The sequence below is a fragment of the Miscanthus floridulus genome, chromosome 10, assembly GCF_019320115.1.
Source record: "Miscanthus floridulus cultivar M001 chromosome 10, ASM1932011v1, whole genome shotgun sequence".
In the NCBI taxonomy this organism is placed as follows: Eukaryota; Viridiplantae; Streptophyta; class Magnoliopsida; order Poales; family Poaceae; genus Miscanthus; species Miscanthus floridulus.
The window spans coordinates 16142576-16163207 of NC_089589.1; the positions used below are offsets into that span (position 1 = coordinate 16142576).

Below are 20632 nucleotides of genomic sequence, written 5' to 3' on the forward strand. Positions count from 1 at the left end.
GACGTCTTATTTGTGACAATAGGGAGTGTTCTGTTTGTGTAAGAGTTAGATAAAAATTTCTGCTCTTGCTTAAATAGATTTAGTTTGGAATGTCAAGGATAAAGAATATTAAATAGATTTAGTTTGGCCATATAACTTGAATAATAACTCTTGTTCAGTGAGTTACCATTACCACTTACCACATGCCTAATTTACTTAAATGTATAGGCAACCATAGCATGGTATGTAGTGCATGTTGGTCACATCCCTAGGATTTATCAAACCTAGAAAGATTGCTATGCTCAAATCAATCGCTACCCTGGTAATTTACACAAAAATACAACACAGAAGCTGAAGATTTGAGGGCCTACTATAGTCATCCGGCCTACCTTGCAAACCATGGGCAACCGGCCTACTACGGTCCAATGAATGCAAACCATGGCCATCCGCTGGCACTAGAGATCGAAGAGAAGCCACCCACCGGAGATGTGAAGATTATGAGAATTGCTCCTTGGTCTTGGAAAGATGTCATGCTTTTATTTATGGCTATGGTCATCGCTTTTCTTATTTAGAAGTTGATGTAGGCTTAGTTTTGTAGAATAGTAGGTGGACTTTGCTGTATGTGGTCAATCAAACAATGAATTTGTTCTAGGTGAACATATGCTATTATTTGACTTTGTTGTATGTGGACTTATTATTAGACTTTGCATTAAACATATTATATATATGAACATATGCTATTAGTAGTTGTCCGCGGCCAAAACTAACCATGATCGTGTCACAGCCATGACTCATCGTCGCCTGTTACCCCGTTGCCGAAGAACTGATCGGCAATAAGATGCGGCTGATATCGCTAGGACGGGAGAGCCACATGATCCAACAATCGGTGACGGTGTCAATCAGGTCGGTGAGAACGAGCAGCCATGGACCCCGTTCGGCCTGCTCGATCTGGGTCAAAATGACCAAGATGGCCAGGAAACTTTGGTATCATGTCACTATGTAGTCACACATGCTAATCAATTGAGAGGGTCATAGCTTACTTAGTGTCTCTAGCAGGAGCCTCCGCTAGCCGAGGAGCCAGAGGGTTCGGGTAGCAGGTAGGTCAGATCCAAGCGAGGCGTGTCAAAGATTCCTGTTGGTAGAAATGTACACTGGCACATTACTGAGTTCGATGAATTTGGGGATCCACTCTCACCGTCTATAGCTTTGACCAAATACAAGACTATCCTCGGGTTACTTGTTAGGGACTTCATCCCAATTAAGTATAGGAAGTGGATTGGGAAAGATGATGACCGGTGGAGGGTTCCCGAAAGCGAGAAGGATTACATATGGGATGTCAAGATCCCAGAGTATTTCACTTTCCCAACCAAGTATGATAGGGAGTTAGTCAAGAAAAAAGCAAAAGAAATCATGGGGACATGCTTCAAGAATTTCAAGGGAACATTGTACAAGAATTTTGTCCTCCAAAATAAAGAGCTAGATTTCAATGGTAGATAGTTTAGCAAGAAGAAGGACTTCTAGCAGAATTTCAAGGAATACAGGTTATCCAAGGAGTACTTAGAACTAAGCAGGAAGAATAAGGAGAATTCACAGAAAGCGACGAATCCTCATCATCTCGGCTCTCGTGGCTATGCCAAAAAGATGCCAGAATTTGAAGCAGAACTTCAAAAGATGGATCGCCTTGCTAAGGAAGGCGTTCAGGTTGAGACCACCAATTAGGAGCCTAGATCAGTATTATACTGTATGGGGAGAAATGTACGGCACGCCGAGGATAGGAGCTTTAGCTCCTCAAATCAACCCATGAGCGAACTCATCCAGAGGATCTCCTAGGTAACTGAGGAAGTGAGGCAAGGGACTCGCACTTCTAATAGGGAGAAAGACATGCTCACCCAAGCACTCAGAACCAAGGAGCACCCTGGTCGCACTAGAGGAACCAGTGTTGTTCCTTGGAAACTAGCATTCCCCCAAGAATCTAACACTTATCGGAGCCGCTCGAGGGGTAGAGCAGAACATGAGGCAGAGTATTTGAGGAGACTAAAAGAGATAGAAGATAGAATGGAAGCACGGATTGAGGCGACCGTTGAAGTGCGAGTCAAGCAAATTTTACTATCTAAGAGGTCAGTAGTACCACAAAACCCTACTCCTAGTGCCTTTAGCCCACAGTTTAGGGGTCGTAGCAGCTGCGGATCGACCCCGCTAGATGAAGAAGAGGCGAATGTGCCTCATCTAGTGGACGACATCACTAAACCCGTCATTGTCAGGTTGTACATCTATCAGGAATGGACAAAGGACAAGGTGGCGGTCGGCTAGGCCTGGCCTACGGGAGATGGGACAATTAATGGCTGCCCAATTCCACAGGGGTACGCTCGCATCACCATTGACAGAATACTTGATAAGAAGTATAACAAGATACCCATTGAGTACCCCGTAGCGGAAGACAGGTCGAAACTTGGTCAAAACAAGGGCTCTCAAGTCGCCTGGTTCAAGCGCTTCATTAAGCTTGACTATCAATTGTCCTCTTATGATGAGGACGACTGTGAGTCTTCACCCACCAGCGATGATCACTCACCATCTCCCAACAGAGATCACTCTCCTCCTCATCCGGAGCCATCATCCCCAAGAAGACAGAGATCTCCTTCTATTCCTCCTCGTCCAACTCTATCTTCATCAGCCCCAAGAAAAGAGACTCCTCCTCCTCCTCCTTCATCTTCATCAGTGCCGGGAAAACAGAAGTCTCGTCATCATCCTCCTCCTCCACCTCAGTCCAAAACAAGATCTAGGACATCCTCGCAGTTGCAGAAAAGGTCCTTGGATTCGGTCGCTAATGCTCCCAAAGTGAACCAACATAAAAGAAAAAGGTCGTTCAGTGACAGCGTTACCACCTTGATGAAAGACAAATTTACAGCACATATCTTGAAGGAAGATTGTGTTAGTTTCTTCAATCTATGTGCCTCACTGCATCTGTTTTTGTTGAAGTCCGAATTCGAAAGGCAAACACAAAATAAATACGCTACAATAAGAGACGAAGAAATACACAATAAAGATTTAAGGAACATTATGAAGTTAGTCGAAGACAACCCTGATTTAACCATGGAAGAGGCCACGAACATCTATTATGATGTACAAGGGACGGGAACACCGGCAATGAAGTATGAAAGGGGCAATCTTTTGGTTCCCGATCATTAGTATAAAAATCTAACAACATATATGCGCCAATTACATGAATATTATATGGCTCAAGCAACAGAGACGAACGACTTTGGTTTTGAGGTTATTATCCGTTTGCCACATGTTTTCCAATATCCTGAAGAAGAGAAGTTTGATGTCGAGTGGGAGTGCTTGTTCCAGCTATACCAGAAACGCTCTCTCGATGTTCAAATGTTGACGCTGTGGACTATGTAAGTACCCTACACACATGATATTACAATTAACTACTCTCTCGAGACATAAATTGTTAACTTTTGAGCACTTCCCATGATTTTATGTAGGTGTATAGCAAAATTTTGCATTCTAAAAAGCAAATGGGATTACATAGGCTTCTTGGACCCCATGCGAGTCAATGGGAGGACATGTCTAAGTCTCTATGGATGTGACGTGGAAGACCTAAAACAGAGATTGATTGTTGTTTTCGACGAATTCACGATGAAGAAGAAAACCCACATACTTCTAGCCTACAACTACGAGTATGTGTTCTCTGCTTTTAATTTTATGCTTCTTTTTTCGTTAAGATTATTCGATAATTAGGATTATGTGATTGCAGCAACCATTTCATCTTCATTTGTATTAATCTTGCCAAAAATTTGCTCAAGGTGTGGGACTCGAAGAAAAAACCATTTCATCATCTGGATGCACTGGTGGCAGTACTGAATTAGTAAGCGATCCTAATAACTATTATTTTCTAATCACACATACCGCTTTCTAATGTTTCTCTTTTTAATGTTGCTCAGTGTCCGAAGAAGATATATCGGTGTGACGCCGGTCCCATTAAAGGTTGTCGAAATGGAGGGGAAGTACCTATCACAGCCGGCGGGAAACAATAAATGCGGGTTTTATATAATGTGGGCAATGCTTCGCTACATCGGTGGAAAATCAGAAGAAGCCGATAAGTTGGTGTGTATAATCTCCATTTCATTTATGTCTGTTAATAATTCAACAAAATGATTTACTGTTCCTCTTTGGATATCATCTTTTTTGAATGACAGCGCAAGAAATTTAAGCACGAAAGGCTGCTAGACATGGAGATTGTCGCACTACAATCGGAGCTGGCAAAATTCATTTTAGCCGAGGTATTGAAAAAAAATGGAGTATTTTCTATTGCACAATCCGTGAAGTACAAGGACCAGTATGACCCAGAGCGGCTCGCCAGATTATTGTAGGAAGTCTGAGAAGTATGTGTGAAGTCCAAGAACATTTCTTTTTTATTTTGAAGAATCGAGATGTGGATAAGAACATTTAAATTGTAATCGTAACATTTGTAATGTTTATATTGATGGACCTGTCGTCTACGTAGCGTATATAAAGCGAAACTCGATTCCACGAAAAAATATAAATTAAAATAAATTATAAAACAATAAAATACGAACGGGCCATCACCGCCGGTTAACAACAAACCAGCAGTGTTGTCGTAACTATCACTGCCGGTTAGAAGCAAACCGACAGTGTTGTCTTGCTCAGCACTGCCGGCTTGAACCATGAACCGACACTGATAGTTACAAGAACACTGCCAGTTTGATCCATGAACCGACATTGATATTTACTACAATACTGCCGGTTTGATCCATGAACCGACAGTGTAGGCTTGCTCAACATTGCTGGCTTGAGCCAAGAACCTACACTCTTAAAGCAATCGTCACTGTCGGTTGGCACTACAAACCAGCAGTGTTGTTCAACTGGACACTGCCGGGCAGAGCCAAGAACCGACACTGTTTTCTGTAGATCAGTGTCGGTTTTGAAGGACCGGTTGTGATGTCAACCCCCCATCACTGCCGGTATGCCACTGTCGGTTCAAAATCCGGCAGTGAAGTGGGTTTTTGAACCGGCAATTTTGAACCGGCAGTGATGTCTAGATCTGGAGTAGTGTTGTATCCACACCAACCCACTACGCTTACAAACCAACTAATCTAGGGGTTAACCTCCAGAAGGGTAAGGGCGGGAATTGGTTCCTCCGCCTTCTGGGCCTCCTCCCCAGCATGCTCCTCTGGCTTCTGCGCCTCCCTCAGGCCCTAGACTTGGAACCCTCAGGCCCTCGCACGCCGCGCTTAGCCTCCACAGCCTTCAAATCCTGCACAAAGTACACCTAAGTTAGAACAAGAAGAAAATAGGAACCAATAGAAAACACATCGAGGCAAGAAGGCAAACCTCAGCCCTACGAGCCTCCACCAAGGCACGAGCATCCTGCCGCCCAAACTTACACCAGAAGTAACTGATGAAGCGACAAACAGCAGTGGAGATAGCCTTCGGGGCTTCTCCAAGCTCCCTTGGGCTTTCGTAGTCCTTCTTATACCTTAACTCACCAACATGCTCACAACCAGCCTTCGATAATGTCTTGGCAAGGTTGGTGGCACTGGAAAGCATAGCGAAATCTCCAACCTTGCCAACAAATTCAGGAAGCTTGGAGAAGTTGGCCTTCATCCATGAAAAGATGCTAGAAGAAGACTCCGGCGGAAGGGGGGATGTGACACCACCAAAACCAGCAAGTGCGGAGGCATACACTTCGGCGGCGGCCAAGCCCAACGTCCTTGTGTCATCAAGCTGCTTCTTCAGCGTTTCGACCTCTGCAAGCAGGGAAGCACTTGAAGCCCTCTCCGCATCTATCTCCTTGCGGAGGCCCTCAGCAGTTTCATTGGCCTTTCGCACCCTTTCTAGGGCCAAGCGCTCAGCAGCCTTCGATCCAGCCAGAGCCTTGTCCAAAGACTCTTCCTTAGCCGTTAGCTCATCAAAGTCTTTCTTGACCAACCGAAGACTATCGGCCTCCTCTTTAAGTCGCTCCTTCTTCGCGACAAGATCATTGCGCTCCTTCTAAAGACCCTCGATGACCGTGTCACGGTCAAGGATCTCCTGAGAAGCACGCTCCTCCAAAGCCTTTGCGAGGTGATGACTCTACAACACAAAAAACAACAAAATAAAAAACAAGCAAACATACGAACAAACACCTAAGTGACGAAATATACCCAAGCAAACGAAGGCCAACCAAAAACATACCACACACTGCTGCTCAAGATTAAGTCGCAGCAGGCTATAAATGTCAACCGTCTTAAAATGATGGCAGACACGATCTACACAAAGCAAAAACATAAGACAAATAAGATAAGAAACAAAAAGCGAAACAAGAGACAACGAACAACCTCCTAGTAGTTGGGAAAGTTGGCCTAGTGCCTCCGCCCACCCACCAAGAGTATCAGAAGAGCCACCTGGTGCAAACAAAGCACACAAATGAACAACTCATTAAGTAATAACAGGAAAGCAGGTAACAAGAAATAAAAGCTAACCATCGCCGCTAGTCGGTGGTGGTTGTGAAGACCCAGCAACTCCAGGGTGTCCAGACGCCTCAGTTGGCCCACCCAAAGAAAGGTCGTGCCTAGGCGTAAGGAGCCTGTTGCCGGAGGCACCTGCAATTGCCATCCAGTCACCGGTGGAGACACCAACGGGCAATGCCCCTGCACAGCAAGAGTTTTTTAGTAGAAGCTCCAACAGAATACAAAAAGATAAGCCAGCAAATAGATGTTTAGGCCATGTTTAGATTGAAAAAAATTTCAAACCGATGAATAATAGCATTTTCGTCTTATTTGTTAAATATTATCCAATCGTAGACCAACTAAGCTCAAAAGATTCACCTCGTGATTTCGAACTAAACTGTGCAATTAGTTATTTTTTTACCTACATTTAATGCTCCATACAAACGGCTAAAAATTGATGTGATGGAGAGAGAGTGAAAAACTTAGAATTTGGTGGTGATCTAAACAAGGCCTTACCCAAACTCAATATCCCCAGAGCAGCGTCAGCAATAGCAGCATCCTCGCACAGAGGGGATCCTAGGGCCGGCACCTGGTCCTCTGACTCCGCGTCAGACTCCTCCTGGTGAGAAGTCTTTACGGAGCGAGTCTGCCCCTTAGAGGTGGTTTTGTCGTCATCAGACGCAGCCATCGCGCCCGCGTCTTCGTCCTCATCTTCGGTGCTGGACGAACCGGTACTGGGCCCGAAAACCGACGGCAGGGGTCCAAGTCTGGAGCTCCAAGAGCAGCGCCACTGCTCAAGACCTGAGCACCAGACGCCATTAGATCCGCATCCACATCAGCAGCAGAGGCTTTGCCAGCAGCGAAGGTTTCTATTTCCCCAACCTCCTCCGTCGTCAGCGGAACATCCTCAGCACCCGACTCCGCCACCTCCTCTCCAGAGCCGACGGAAGCAGCAGCAGAGGCGTCTCCAACCTTCCGCCTTTTGCTGATCACTTTCCCCCTATCGGCACCTTTTCTCTTCTTTGCTTCCACCGCGACAGTTATGTTTTTCATCGCAACTTTCCTCTCCTTCTCAGCAATGGACCTCAGTACCTTGCGTGAATTGGGCGATCTTCGTAATGAATGTCCAGCTCCTCGAAAACGCGGTTAAGACGGGGCATGCATAGCGCCCGCAATAACCCTCCGCGCAAGGTATTCATGGTCAGAGATATCGCCAGCCACCACCCGCGCCTCCTGCTCGACCAGCGAAACAAAAGTTTCAGCTGTCTCATCCTCACTTAGCTTTATATTAAAGCGGGGGAAGGGAACCCCACCTTCTTCGCTGAAAACGGGTAGCTTCACCTTCTCTAGCTTGAACGGCGACCTATTCTTTCCACGAGGCCAGCACTTTGAAGCCACCATCTCCTCCACAAGATCACGGCCTTCGGAATACTGGCAGGCCAAAGCGAAGGCCTTGTCGCAAGCCGCGTGGTGACGATTAACTTCCAAGTCAGGAGTCACCCGCATCGAAGGCTTCATATCCTTCATAATAGAAGCAAGACGGTAACGGGTAGTCTTCGTCCCATCATCAGCCGTGGATGTCGTGCCAGAGGTCCTAACATAGAACTAATACTGCATCCACTCCTTTTCCCACTTATTCTTCTGGTAGAAGGAGATTTCCAACTTCGGGCCCTTTTTCTACCTCTTCGCCATGAAAGCGCAGCTGCCATACTACGCCTCAAACTCTTCATCGCCTATCTTCTTAGGTTGGCACTGGAGCTCGTAATATTCAAAGAACGTATCCAAATCTGGCTCCGCATCATAAGACTCACCGGCCCAGCAAAATTTACTAAGAGCTAGAACCCCATTGGGAGTGAGGTGATGGAGCTATACCTTAAAGCTCTCTAGCACCTCACGAAGAAACCTCACCGTCGGGAAGCAAAGGCCGTAGGCGAAGAAGTCCTTGAACACCACAGCATCAGCAGCACTTGGCTTGGGAACCGTCTCACCCTTCGGAAGACTGGCTTTTCCCTTAGGAATGTAACCTTCCTTCTCAAGCACTTCAATCATCTCTTGGGTCATGAGCGAAGGCCCAAAATCCCAAGTCTTCTTAGCCATGTCTTCGGCCTCCTCCGCCACAATCAGATCACCAACTGAAGCCTCAACACCACTCAAATTTTCTTCAAGCTCTCGAGCCTCCGCACTAGCCAGCATGCACTCCTCGAAATGCCTAGACCACTCGCCGGCCCTAACGCCAAGCAATCGAGAATAGGGGCCTCTAAAGGACGCCCAGCGAGAGTAAAGCTTAACGGGAGGAGCCACCTCTGAAGGCTAGGAAAGCTAGCACTAAGCAAAAGCAGGCAAGGATTCAGCGAAGGCAGAAGGGGAAGCAGGAGCTCTGAAAGCAAAAGCTAGGAAAATGATGGCTCAACAGGGGGGAGCCTCCACCGCCCCCTTATATAGCCCTCGGAGGGACCCTTCGGCTTCCAACGGCAACGGTCACATCCGCTCTGCGATGCATCGATCTCAGAGCCACCGCAACCAACCAAAAAGCAACACCTCATGATGAGCAGGGTCTGGCACAGTGTGTTCCAGGGGGAAGCCTCCGTAAGGACCTTCGCAACTCAATGTCGACGGATCACGACCCGACTGCACCAGACCGAACCCTCAAGAGGGGAAATGTTGGGATGCAGATATGTGAGTATGCGAAGGTCCAGTATCACCTCTTCACCTAAGATGAACTAACGATAACCTTGATAATACGAATCACTTCATGAGATATGTAGGCTGGCAGGCGCCTCCGCCCGGCGCTCTCACAACAGGCGAAGGCTCGAGGACGCATATATGAGCCGTGAAAACAGGGTTTCCCCCTCACTGGGACAAACACTAACACTAAAAGTCTGTGTACGTGAATCACTGCAGGAATCGTGCAGGGGCCTTCGACAGCAGAGGTGAAACGGGCAAAGACAACCAAGACCTAGGCGAAGGTTCCAAGCATGCGGCAGAGGACACCGCTGGAAGCTCGGACGGAAGGGCGAAGGCATGCCATGTGATGGTGTTGGCGGACCTTCACCATCCAAAGGGATGCTGCCAACGTGCGCGTACCTCGGAGATTGGATGGGCCTCCAGTAGACATAAGATGCGGCCCATCTGTTCAAGACACATGGAGAACACTACTACAGAAAATCTTTTGCGCAACGTTTCCATTTGGGGCTCCGACGCGGTTGGCCTAGTTGCCCGATTTGGTTATTCGAGGCAGGGCAGTCAGGGCAGCAACTGCCTCGGTTAATCCTTAACCGAGGCGGGCATTGTAACGTAGCCGCCACCGTTAATGTAGATTAACGCAACGGGCAGCCTGGCCACAGGAGTGCGGCCCGCACTAGCGACCCCTCTCTCTCCTCTATCGGCTCCCTGGCGGATCTAGGCCGCGCCTCTCCTCCAAACACGGCACGGTGACCCCTCCCTCTCCCTAGACCACGGTGCCCGAGCGGCGGCGGCTTCGCATGGATCCTCGCGTGGCGGATCCGGCCCAGGAGCATGGCGTGGGGACATGGCCTCCTCTCCCGGCTAGATCCGGTGGCGGCGTGGCGTGGGGACGCTGGATCCAGTGTCGGCTCGGTGCAGGGACGCGGACCCGCACGGGGATGTGGCGGTGGCGGTGGGGCCGCATGGAGCAAGCGAGCTCGCCAGTGGGCTTCGAAACGGGCTCGCGGTGGGCTTTGGGTTTTTTTTTGTTTTTTAATTCATTAACAGTGGCGGGCATTTGCAAGGCGCCCGCCATGGTTAATCGATTAACCGAGGCGGTTAAGGCAACCGCCTCAGTTAAGGCCACGATTAACCGTGACCTTTGTGCCGAGGTGGTTTTCGCAAACCGCCTCGGTTAATCCAAAATGCCCGCCTCGGTAAAATTTCCTATAGTAGTGGAAGACCCAGAATACCCCCGGAGGCTTGTGCATGTATGGGAATATCCCTGTAATATACCCGTACTATCGAAGGGTACAGTCGTAAAAGGACTCTTTAATGTACAGTAACCTATAAAAGGGGTGAGTGCACCCTGTGTAAGGGTGGTTGAACCCCATTGAATGAAACCCTAGATCAGCGCGGACCCCATCTTGCTCATTGTTCTCCTAGGGCCTTCGGCATTTGCGGAGACCGCCCTTTCCACCTGTTGGGATCAACGCGGACCCCATCTTGCTCATTGTTCTCCTAGGGCCTTCGGCATTTCCGGAGGCCGCCCTTTCCACCTGTCGGGAACTGTTGCCCAACACATGTGAACGGTGTATGAGCGGTGAATGTGTCAGAGAAGCTGGAGCCGGTAGGAGCTCTATGAAACGGGGCCTAAGCTTTCAACTTCTATTTTTGTTACAAATAAATTGCTTTCTTCTTGTGCAGTGGATCCTCGTTTACTTAGAAATTGACCGTCGTGAGTGATGTCTTCCCCAGTCAGGCCGCAGCTTTCCCCTGTCCATACTTAGGGATCCCTCTGTCCATCTACTGCTTGAGGCGGACAGAAGAGCAACCGTTGGTTGATGAGGTCGCCGCTAGGATTCCAACTTGGAAATCAGGATTGCTAACTGTTAGTTCTTCTCACTCGTGTGACACTGTCTGCCATGCCTGTCCACGTATCGATTGCAACCTGCCTCTCGGCTCTCGCCATGGGCGATTCGGCAAATTGACAAAGCGCCATCGTGCATTCCTATGGGCTGGGACTGATTCTGTCACTGGAGGGCGCTGCAAGGTGAACTGGAGGACAGTCTGTTCTCCCACAGTGTATGGCGGATTGGGTGTTTCAGACTTGCGTATCGTGGGATTCGCTCTCGAATGGCTGCGCAGAACAAAGCCGGAGCTTGGATGGACTGCTTTCCCGGTAAAAAAACGAGCAGCCAGTGAAAGTTATGTCTGAAGCTTCCATCTCGGTCTCCATTGGCGACGGTGCTACGGCCAAGTTTTGGATTGACAGTTGGCTGCCTGAGGGTTCAATCAGGTCGTGTGCCCCTAACCTCTTTCGTGCAATTCCAAAATGCAGGCATCGGCGATCAGTGAAAGAGGCTCTCCATCAACGCCGTTGGGTGCGTGACATATCAGGCGCCTTGATGATTGTGGTACTCTGTGAGTACATACAGGTTTGGCGACTGGTGGAAACCGTTGTTCTGCGTCATACAGGCCTCCGCCGCGCGCGCAGAGGTAGGACGGGAGGGGGCTCGAGTAGCTCGCCGCCGCCGTGGCGCACGAGGGCGCCAGGCAGCTGTGCGCACGGCGTGCCCGCAGAAGCCGAGGTCGCGAGGACCGTCACCGAGGCCGTCAACGACACCGCTGCGGGTTCCTCGGCGGCGTCCACTGCTGCTGCTGGTGGGGATGGTGGTGGACATGGTTGGGGTGGTCGTGCTCGCCGTCGGCATCCTCCCGTCATCATCACGGTCGCCGTCGACACTGTGTGAGCACAAGAGGCTAGTGTCGTAGGACGAGCGAATGGCACAGAAGGAAACTGAACAAAAATTAGAAATCCAACTGACTTGAGGGCAAAATGGTTATTTCATCCACCTGTTTGACACCATTACCCGCGAATGCAAACGGAATGCTGTGGACGATAAAAAAGTTCCCGCCAGTAGCACCTGTTAGCGTTTGAACTTTTTAGTGGCACATAGGCAACGACCATTTTTTATAATGGCACGCAGGTAAAAGACTCTTTCCTTTTGTTGGGCATGGATATATAAATTAATGAAATCATCGGTTGATTCTTGGAAAAAACTTGCAGAAAATAAATTATCTCCTTCTAATTGCTCTTTGGTACTAATAGTTCGGGTGGATTGCAACACTACAAAACCGAGTGGTTCCCTGGCCGACCAGCCATCGCAGATCTCGCCAAGATCTCAGTGGCAGCGGTGCTGTGTCCTCGACCACTTCGCAGGTGACTCCCGGCAGCTGGGGCTTGGCGGTGAGTCGTCAGAGTGCGGAGAAGGAAGTGGCTGCGGCGAAGATGTAGAAGAGATCGACGCGGTAGCACCGTACCGGCGGCCACACCTCACGCTGCCCCACGGGTTGAGCGGTCTGGAACCCGACGCAAACCAGCCCGGTTGTGCCCTCCAAATACGGTTTAACGTGGGCTGGTTTACGGGTTGGTCCGGGTTGCAACCGGACCATGTACAGGGCTACCTCGAATCTCAAAGCTTGCATTTTTCCTCACCAGTTTCCCGGTAGCAAAATAAATAACTAAAAGAGCGCCATACACGACATGTCGGCAGGCAGTGTCAGCCGTTAGCCCGTTACGTAGTGTACGTGCAACACGACAACGCGCAGAAGCAAAACGTGGCCGGCCAGCTTTTCCCGTGGCAGCAGGTGACTTTATTTTGACTAATCAGGCACGAAGGAGGTGTTCCCACGCATACATCAACGATGGACACTGCAGACTTTTCCCATGATGAAGCAGCGTGGCTGGAATCTACATGCATGTGCAGCTGCAGCTAGCACGATTGGGCACCGGCACGGCACTAAGCACCATTGGGCACGGCACGGCACTAGCACCAATTGGGCACCGCACAGCGCGGCACGGCACTATGCGGCACGATGGCGTAGCCGTGCCATGCTGGATAGTGCCGCCGTGGCGACCTTGTGGCCCAGGCACGACACTACGGAGGCGGAGCCGTGCCGTGCCATGCCGATGGGCATGACGACCCGCCAAGCCTGTGCCAGCCCGTCGCCATGGCCACGCGCCGTCGAGCCAAAGCCGTGTCTCCGCCTAGACGCGCAGCTACCACGCGAACGCGCCTCGCTGCCCCTGGATGAGCGCCTCCGCCGTGTGGACGCACCACCGCCGAGGAGACGCACCGCCGGCCGCACGCGCGCCTGCGACACCACCGACGTGCGCAGATGCGCCCCCACCACCGATGCTGCAGGGACGCGGCCCGACCTCAGACAGCCGCCGCGGAGACATGCCCCCGGCCTCGGGCCGCCGCCTCGCGAGCGCGGTTGGGCCGCCATAGCCACGGTCAGATGCGCCGCACGCCATCAGGAAAGAGAGGAGAGACGAGAGAGCAAGAAGATAGGGTTTGCAAGTGAATGGTGCTTGCTTATATATTTGTGTTTTCCATCCAACGGTTCAGATTCATCACGTCTTCATCGAATGGTCCAAATAAATCGGGCCGCATAGTGCCACGTGCCTGGACCGGCACTATGGGCCGACATGGCAGCCCAGGCACGGCACTACGACCGGGCCGTGCCAGGCACGGGCACGGCGGGAGCCGGGCCGGGCCAAGCCTGGGTCGTGCTTCTTCGTGCCGTGCCAGTGCCGGCCCAGAGTGCACGTGCCAGATCCCCACCGGGGTCTCGCGTGGTGCTACAAAGGGATAGCGGCGCGCCCGTCGCCTACGGAGCCTTGGATGGTTTCGGTGATCTCCTCAAGCACGCGATCTTAAAATCTAGGTGTAGTTGTAGGGTCTGTTTATGTACATGAGGTGTGAGTAAGGTGTGTGTGAGTGTGTGTGGTGTTAGTGTGTGTCTGTTCATGAACAGATACTATAGTTATAGTTGTACCTAGATGAGAGGCGCAAAAAAAACTTGTAGAGTAATATATGTAAGCTTGGTCCACATGAGAAACTAAGGGAATAAAAAGACAAGTTCTACAAGACAAAGAAATCTTGAAGACGGTGCTTCTATCCACAAAAACTCTTCTCTTCAATTAGTTATGTCATTTTATTACTGAGTTGCTTTCTCAAGTCTAGGCATGTAGACATCTCATCCAGAAAAAGAATAACTTCCTGTAGCTGTCATTCAATTGTTAAATCCTGGACTCGAAGACAAAACTAGCCAAGAAAAGACATGAAATAAGTAAAATGAGTCCATAAGAAAACCATACCTTGCATTGACTGGTGCCATAAGAGTAACTATGAGTTAATTTCTCAAGTCCAGGTACATATGCTTAGATTCCACACATTGCTAGCTTAGGCAACCATAACACGGTATGGACTTTGATCCATATTTCTACGTTTCTAATTTCTATATACATTTTTCTACAAGGTCACTGAGTTGTGATATCAAAATAAAATCTATTTCCTAAAAAAAATATTAGCTTCATATATAAAAATAGGATTACCAAGCAGATGGTGTCAATTAGTGAAAGCCAAGAAATTGTGCAACTATTTAAATACACAATTGACTGATGTGTCAATAAGACTACTTCTTGTAGTCACAAAAAATTAACTTTTGGGCGTGGGCGTGGCCCCAAGTACTACTTCATTTGACTACAACATATATCGTTGTATTACAATGAAACATCCAGAGTAATTAACCAAAGCATAGAAAATTTGTTTGCGACATAACGTAGCCTTAAATGATCATGCGTATAGGAAATGTTTCGTAGGATCCAAATGGAGATATAAATGCACGGACCACTGTTTATGACGCTGACTCCTCAAAAAAAAAAGGCAAAAATGTTTTTGTCAAAGGCTCCATCTTACTTCTTTGGACGGTACTCCTCCGACCTGTTACTGTAGCTTGCTTTGGCTAAAGGTAATATGACTTGAGTTAAACCATCCAAAGATAGCTTGTCAATGAAGGATTTCCCTAACAGAACAGAGCATCTGTGTTTCTCTTGCACCTTGATCATCGATTGTTTTAGAAAAAGTGCTCTAGGTAAAAATCTTCACTTTATTCTAATAAAGAACTACAAAAAAGTTATGTGCCCAGGGAAGCAGGGGCGGATTCAAAGGGAGGGCTGGGGGGGGGGGCTCCAGCCCCCCTACAGCTGGTGCATAAATGGAAATATAGGAAGGGTGAGGGAGAAGAAGAGGTGGAGAAAAGAAGAAAAATAGGGAGAGAGAGAAAGAAGAAGAGACCAGACCCCCCTTCAATCCTGTTCTGCATCCGCCACATCAGGGAAGTATCTCTTAATGTCATGGCCAAGAAAGAGAAACTATGAACGACCAAAGAAGTTTAGCCTTTTAATCAGACTCTTATCATCATATGCCTTACGGAAACTGGCCTATTCCCTCAATCATGAAAGTCCAATAATAGCTGCGAGTTGTCAAGTTCTTCTATATAATCGCCAACCAGCGCCGTGTTCCATTGACTCATGAAAAGTACTCCTGTTGTCACCCTTCAAATTATGTTCTGTTGCTCTGCCACCGTGTATGTGTCACATATTAGTTCGTTACATTAATAACAATTATCATGCCTTTAAATACTGCAAATGATATATATGATTATTTCTATAGTTGGTCCAACTGTATGAAACTAGGAGACGGGTTGTTTTGCTATGAAACATACTTTTATGTAAAGATACATTCTATTGCAATGTTCAAATACTATAAGTAGCTTTAAAATGTTTTACAAGCTCTATCCCTTTAATTAAAAGCAGTGACACACGCAACTGGAAAAAAATCTACGCGCAAAGGCCAATCCGCTTCTGTTTATGGATAACTTGGTGCTCCCATTCTAACCACAATTGCGACCTTTGAACACATAAGACGCACGTGTCTGAACGGTACGAAGCTAGACTACCTTACGTGTTCCAACTAACTTATCAATGTATTCAGTCAGCGTCATCGTCATGCATTGATCTCTCCCTATATATTGAACTCCATGCCGACCCTCTCATAAATGTCTTCAATCACTTGCATAACAGTTCTCTTCTCTAACAACCAAATCATATCTTCTTCCTCTTCATCAGCTAGTCTCTGTGTTGTTGGTCGTTGATGAAGAGAGCCATGGCCTGGCCTTGGTTACTGCCTTTCGGCCTCTTTTTCGTTGCCTCTGTTGCTCAAGCTGCTGTTGTGGAGCACACCTTCAATGTAATCCACATGCATGCGCATATACAGTTTTTCTTTTCTACTTCATATCTCTTTCGATGGTCGCCATGCATATATATAGTATCTGTTTAATTAGACTATCTTCGACAAGGAACCTATATGGGCACCAAAACATAAAATGGGTAGCAAGAGACCTAAAATCAGCCTCCAACAGAGTACCTATATATGAGACCTATTTTGGTTTGCCTAAGAGGCACGACTCAAATATGGGCATCCTCTCTCCTGGAAACCCATTTACCGAAAGGATTCTCTTTTGGATCTTGTTGTTGGAGAAGATGCCGAATATGTATTGAACCTTTTGCCTGTAGCACTACCCAAAGGACGAATGAGTCTTGTATTTTGGATGGTGTTGTTGAAGATAGACTTACGATAGTTAGTTCTGTTATGCAAGCACCATGTATGTATATTTGATAGTTGCTCACATATGGTTTCATATATGCACGCATGCATAAATATATTGTTTCTAATGATGTTTATGCATCGGTAGTATTTCTTGATTCTATTGGCGGCGCATCATGCACATGTCAAGTTTACTAGTGGACCACTCAATATTTTTTTTTTCACATTATTAATCACTCGTGTGTTTAATTATCGCCAGGTCGGGAACCTGTCTATAAGCCAGCTGTGCCAGCCGGCGATGATCATCACGGCGGTGAATGGGCGGCTCCCCGGTCCGACCGTCGAGGCCCGGGAGGGCGACACGGTGGTTGTTCACCTCGTCAACGAGTCGCCCTACAACATGACCATCCACTGGTAGCTAGCTAATCGCTGTCAAAGCTACTAGTACTTTTTCGTGCATCAACTTGCGCATGCAAAGCTTTGTTTTTTATCAGTCACTTCGCACTAGCTACCTAGCTGCATGAGCATGAAGTAACATCATCTGTAGAAGGATAAAGTCTCGTGTAAACCAGTGCAACATCAAACCTCAAACCAAACATAGCAAAACCCTACATACCAAGATGCAGACGCCGCCACCTAACAGAAAGAGGTCTCCTCGTTGACGTTTCAGGTTCCGATCCGTGCTGTGAATAAAACACTTTAATAAGCTTTAGACGTGTCAAAATTACCTAGCTAGGTTGTAGCTTATTGCTCATCCCCAAGGGTACTTTGCTTGCTAACATCATTACAGATAGCTTCGATTACTGGCAGCAGTGGTAAAAGAATTGCGCGCGCGCGCGCACACACACATATATATATATAGCTGAAAGATAATGAAGTTAAAAAAACTGTCTCCCAATGCAAAGCATGCCCATGGTGCAGTGAACGGTGGTTAATTTGTTCTTGTGACGACGAACCAACCTCGCAGGCATGGCGTGTTCCAGCGCGGCTCGCCGTGGGCGGACGGGCCGGCGATGGTGACGCAGTGCCCCGTCAAGCCGGGCGCCAACTACACGTATCGCTTCAACGTGACGGACCAGGAGGGCACGCTGTGGTGGCACGCCCACATCTCCTTCCTCCGCGCCACCGTCTACGGCGCGCTCGTCATCCGCCCCCGCGGCGGCGCCGGCGCCTACCCCTTCTCCCCCAAGCCCCACAGGGAGGAGACCGTCGTCCTCGGCGAGTGGTGGAACGCCAACGTCTACGATCTGCAGCAGCAGGTGTTCCTCACGGGGGACACGACGAGGATGCCGCCTGCCGACGCCTACACCATCAACGGCAAGCCGGGAGACTTGTACAACTGCTCCGCCGCTAACCGTATGTTAATGGCTAGATCACTGATGTTTAATTAAAGCTCATGCTAATTACTGATGTCTGAAGCTGATGTTTATTTGTGTATATACGCGCGTGCAGAGACTTACAAGTTCCGGGTGCGGAGCAACGAGACGTACCTACTCCGGATCATCAACGCCGCGCTCAACACGCCCATGTTCTTCAAGGTGGCGAACCACACCTTCACCGTCGTCGGCGCGGACGCCGCCTACACCACGCCGTACGAGACCGACGTGGTGGTGATCGCGCCCGGGCAGACCGTGGACGCGCTCATGGTCGCGGGCGCCGCCGTCGGGCGCTACTACATGGCGGCATCCCCTTACGACAGCGCCATCCCGCAGGGGCCGCCATTCAGCATGACCAACGGCACGGCCATCGTCGAGTACGCTGGCTCGGCTGGGGAGGAGGAGCCGCAGCTGCCGCCGCGGACGGAGTACAACGACACGGACACGGCCTTCCGGTTCCTCTCCAACCTGACGGCGCTGGTGCTCCCCGGCAAACCGACGGTGCCGCTGTCCGTGGACACCCGCATGTTCGTCACCGTCGGGCTCGGCAACGGCGACTGCCAGCCAAAGCAGACGCTGTGCAACACTACGGGGACGCGTCCCCGCATCTTCTCGGCGAGCATGAACAACGCGTCATTCCTTCTCCCCGACGCCGTCTCCATGCTCCAGGCGCACTACTACGGGGACGCCGCGTCGGCCGGCGTCTACACCCGCGACTTCCCCGACCGGCCGCCGGTCATCTTCGACTACACCGCGGACGCCAGCGACAACGACACGCTCAAGTACACGACCAAGTCCACCAAGGTGAGGACGCTGCGGTACAACGAGACGGTGGAGATGGTGCTGCAGAACACGCGGCTGATTGGCAAGGAGAGCCACCCCATGCACCTCCACGGCTTCAACTTCTTCGTGCTCGCCCAGGGCTTCGGCAACTACGACGAGGCCGCGGCGGCGCCGCGGTTCAACCTCGTCAACCCGCAGGAGCGCAACACCGTCGCCGTCCCCACCGGCGGCTGGGCCGTCATCCGCTTCGTCGCAAACAACCCTGGTAAAGAATCTGTACTGTACATTTTTCATAAATCATAATTATTTATTTGCATAAATTGAAATGTACTAATAACTAATAAGGATCAAATAAATTGTATCTATTATTTTGCAGGGATGTGGTTCATGCACTGCCACTTCGACGCCCACCTTGATCTGGGGCTGGCAATGGTGTTCGAGGTTCAGGACGGGCCGACGGCGGAGACATCGGTGCCGCCGCCGCCATTGGACCTACCTCAGTGCTAAAATCGTTGTCAAACGTGATTCTTTGAATTGGGTGATGGATTTGTCAACAGAAAAAGTGTACAAGCTTTGTCTACTAGCTATGTTGTGATTCTTAACTATTGTTTGTCCGATCCGTTACAAGATTATTGTTCTACTGGCATAGGGAGCACACGCATTTTTATTTTATATGTAAAAAGTCGAGTCATGGATATGATTGTTTGAGTTTGGTGTATAAATAAATTGGATACGTACGTCAGCACGTGAAGCAGCCTGGATATGAGTTATTATTCGGTCATGACATTTGACTAGCTAGTTGCTATACTTATCCGCTCGGATATATAGTTTTTTTTTCGAAAGTGTGCTTAGCACGTGCTTCATTAAGGAAAGTTTAGAAAGGGGTGATACACACAGCCCGGGGAGGCACGACAGCGAGATGCCGTAGGCCGCCAACTGGTGGCCGGAACACATACAGAGGGCACCGGCTTTAACGGTGGCGCTTTGATAGGCGTACTAAGTGAACAACTAATCTTGCGACTAAGTAGGAGAATCGTTGCCCTTTAGGTGACCACCGCAACCTTGCATAGCTAAAAAAATTATTATTTCACTCTATTTTGATGATAAATATTGTGCTTTTTCGTTATGAGTACTAAATATATGTGTAAAAATGTTGAAAAGCTATTGAGTCATACATTTGTTGTACATATTTATCATGTTTACAAGGTGTATCGTATTATCCGGCCTCCCTTATTCAAAAGTTCTGGTTCCGCCTCTGACCGCAACCAGCAACGCCAAGCTCCGAAATCCAGCAGCGATCCAGGAGTCGGCCTCCTCAGAGATTAGAGCAAGGACCTGAGCCGGCGTCTTGGCGCCTGTTGCGCTCCTTCCAGACGCCCCAGGAGACGAGTAGCACAGTGGAGTCGAAGCCATGCCTGAATATCCCTTGGAACTGCTGTCCGTGTCTGCTGCCACCAATCGGCCAGGGTGGATTCATCGTTCGGTCCCAGGTGCTGCAACCCAGCTCTTGCCAGCATTCGTTGCCAAACCTCGCGTGTGAATACGCACGAAGCCAGCAAATGGTCGGTGGCCTCGTCACGCTGGTCGCACAGAACGCAGGTGGCGTCCTGCTGTAGACCATGGCGCTTCCGGCGCTCGTCTGTCCATAAGCGACCGAATTCTTCTTTTGGCTTGCACTGCTCGTATATATAGTCGCACAAACCATATCTACAAATCTTGCTATTTGTAAATATGTACAGTTAACCCAGTACGAAGCTTGCAAATGGTGAAGTTTCGCTTGATGCGACAAGGTTGTGACATTAATTTGACTATTGTCGGTTGGCTCACAAGTTAACCCAGTACGAGTTTCTAACGATTTATTTTTTATTTAAATGTCACATTTCATTGAAGTTGTTGGTCAAAGCTTCATCTCGTAGCA

At 49.0% G+C, this 20632-nt stretch overlaps 1 protein-coding gene and 1 long non-coding RNA gene across 2 annotated transcripts; one reads left to right on the plus strand and one right to left on the minus strand.

The window, feature by feature from the left end:
* Positions 1 to 5611: 5611 nt before the first annotated feature.
* LOC136486472 (uncharacterized) lies at positions 5612 to 6435 on the minus strand. The gene is made up of 3 exons (XR_010766826.1): positions 6324 to 6435; positions 6181 to 6254; positions 5612 to 6078 (listed from the first exon to the last, which is right to left on the minus strand). It is a non-coding gene; the product is annotated as an uncharacterized lncRNA (long non-coding RNA).
* A 9592-nt stretch (positions 6436 to 16027) lies between these two features.
* Positions 16028 to 19490, plus strand: LOC136487743 (laccase-25-like). Its single transcript, XM_066484840.1, has 5 exons — positions 16028 to 16198; positions 16815 to 16969; positions 17523 to 17911; positions 18008 to 18979; positions 19091 to 19490. The coding sequence occupies exons 1-5, from the start codon at positions 16103 to 16105 to the stop codon at positions 19219 to 19221; spliced, it is 1743 nt and encodes a 580-aa protein (XP_066340937.1). The 5' UTR covers positions 16028 to 16102; the 3' UTR covers positions 19222 to 19490.
* Positions 19491 to 20632: the final 1142 nt, after the last annotated feature.

Bases quoted from the DNA above. Each gene is read 5' to 3' on its own strand.
- LOC136487743 (XM_066484840.1), top strand. From the start codon at position 16,103: ATGAAGAGAGCCATGGCCTGGCCTTGGTTACTGCCTTTCGGCCTCTTT. The intron at 16,970-17,522 runs GTAGCTAGCTAA...CCAACCTCGCAG, and splicing joins TACAACATGACCATCCACTG to GCATGGCGTGTTCCAGCGCG. The intron at 17,912-18,007 runs GTATGTTAATGG...ACGCGCGTGCAG, and splicing joins CAACTGCTCCGCCGCTAACC to AGACTTACAAGTTCCGGGTG.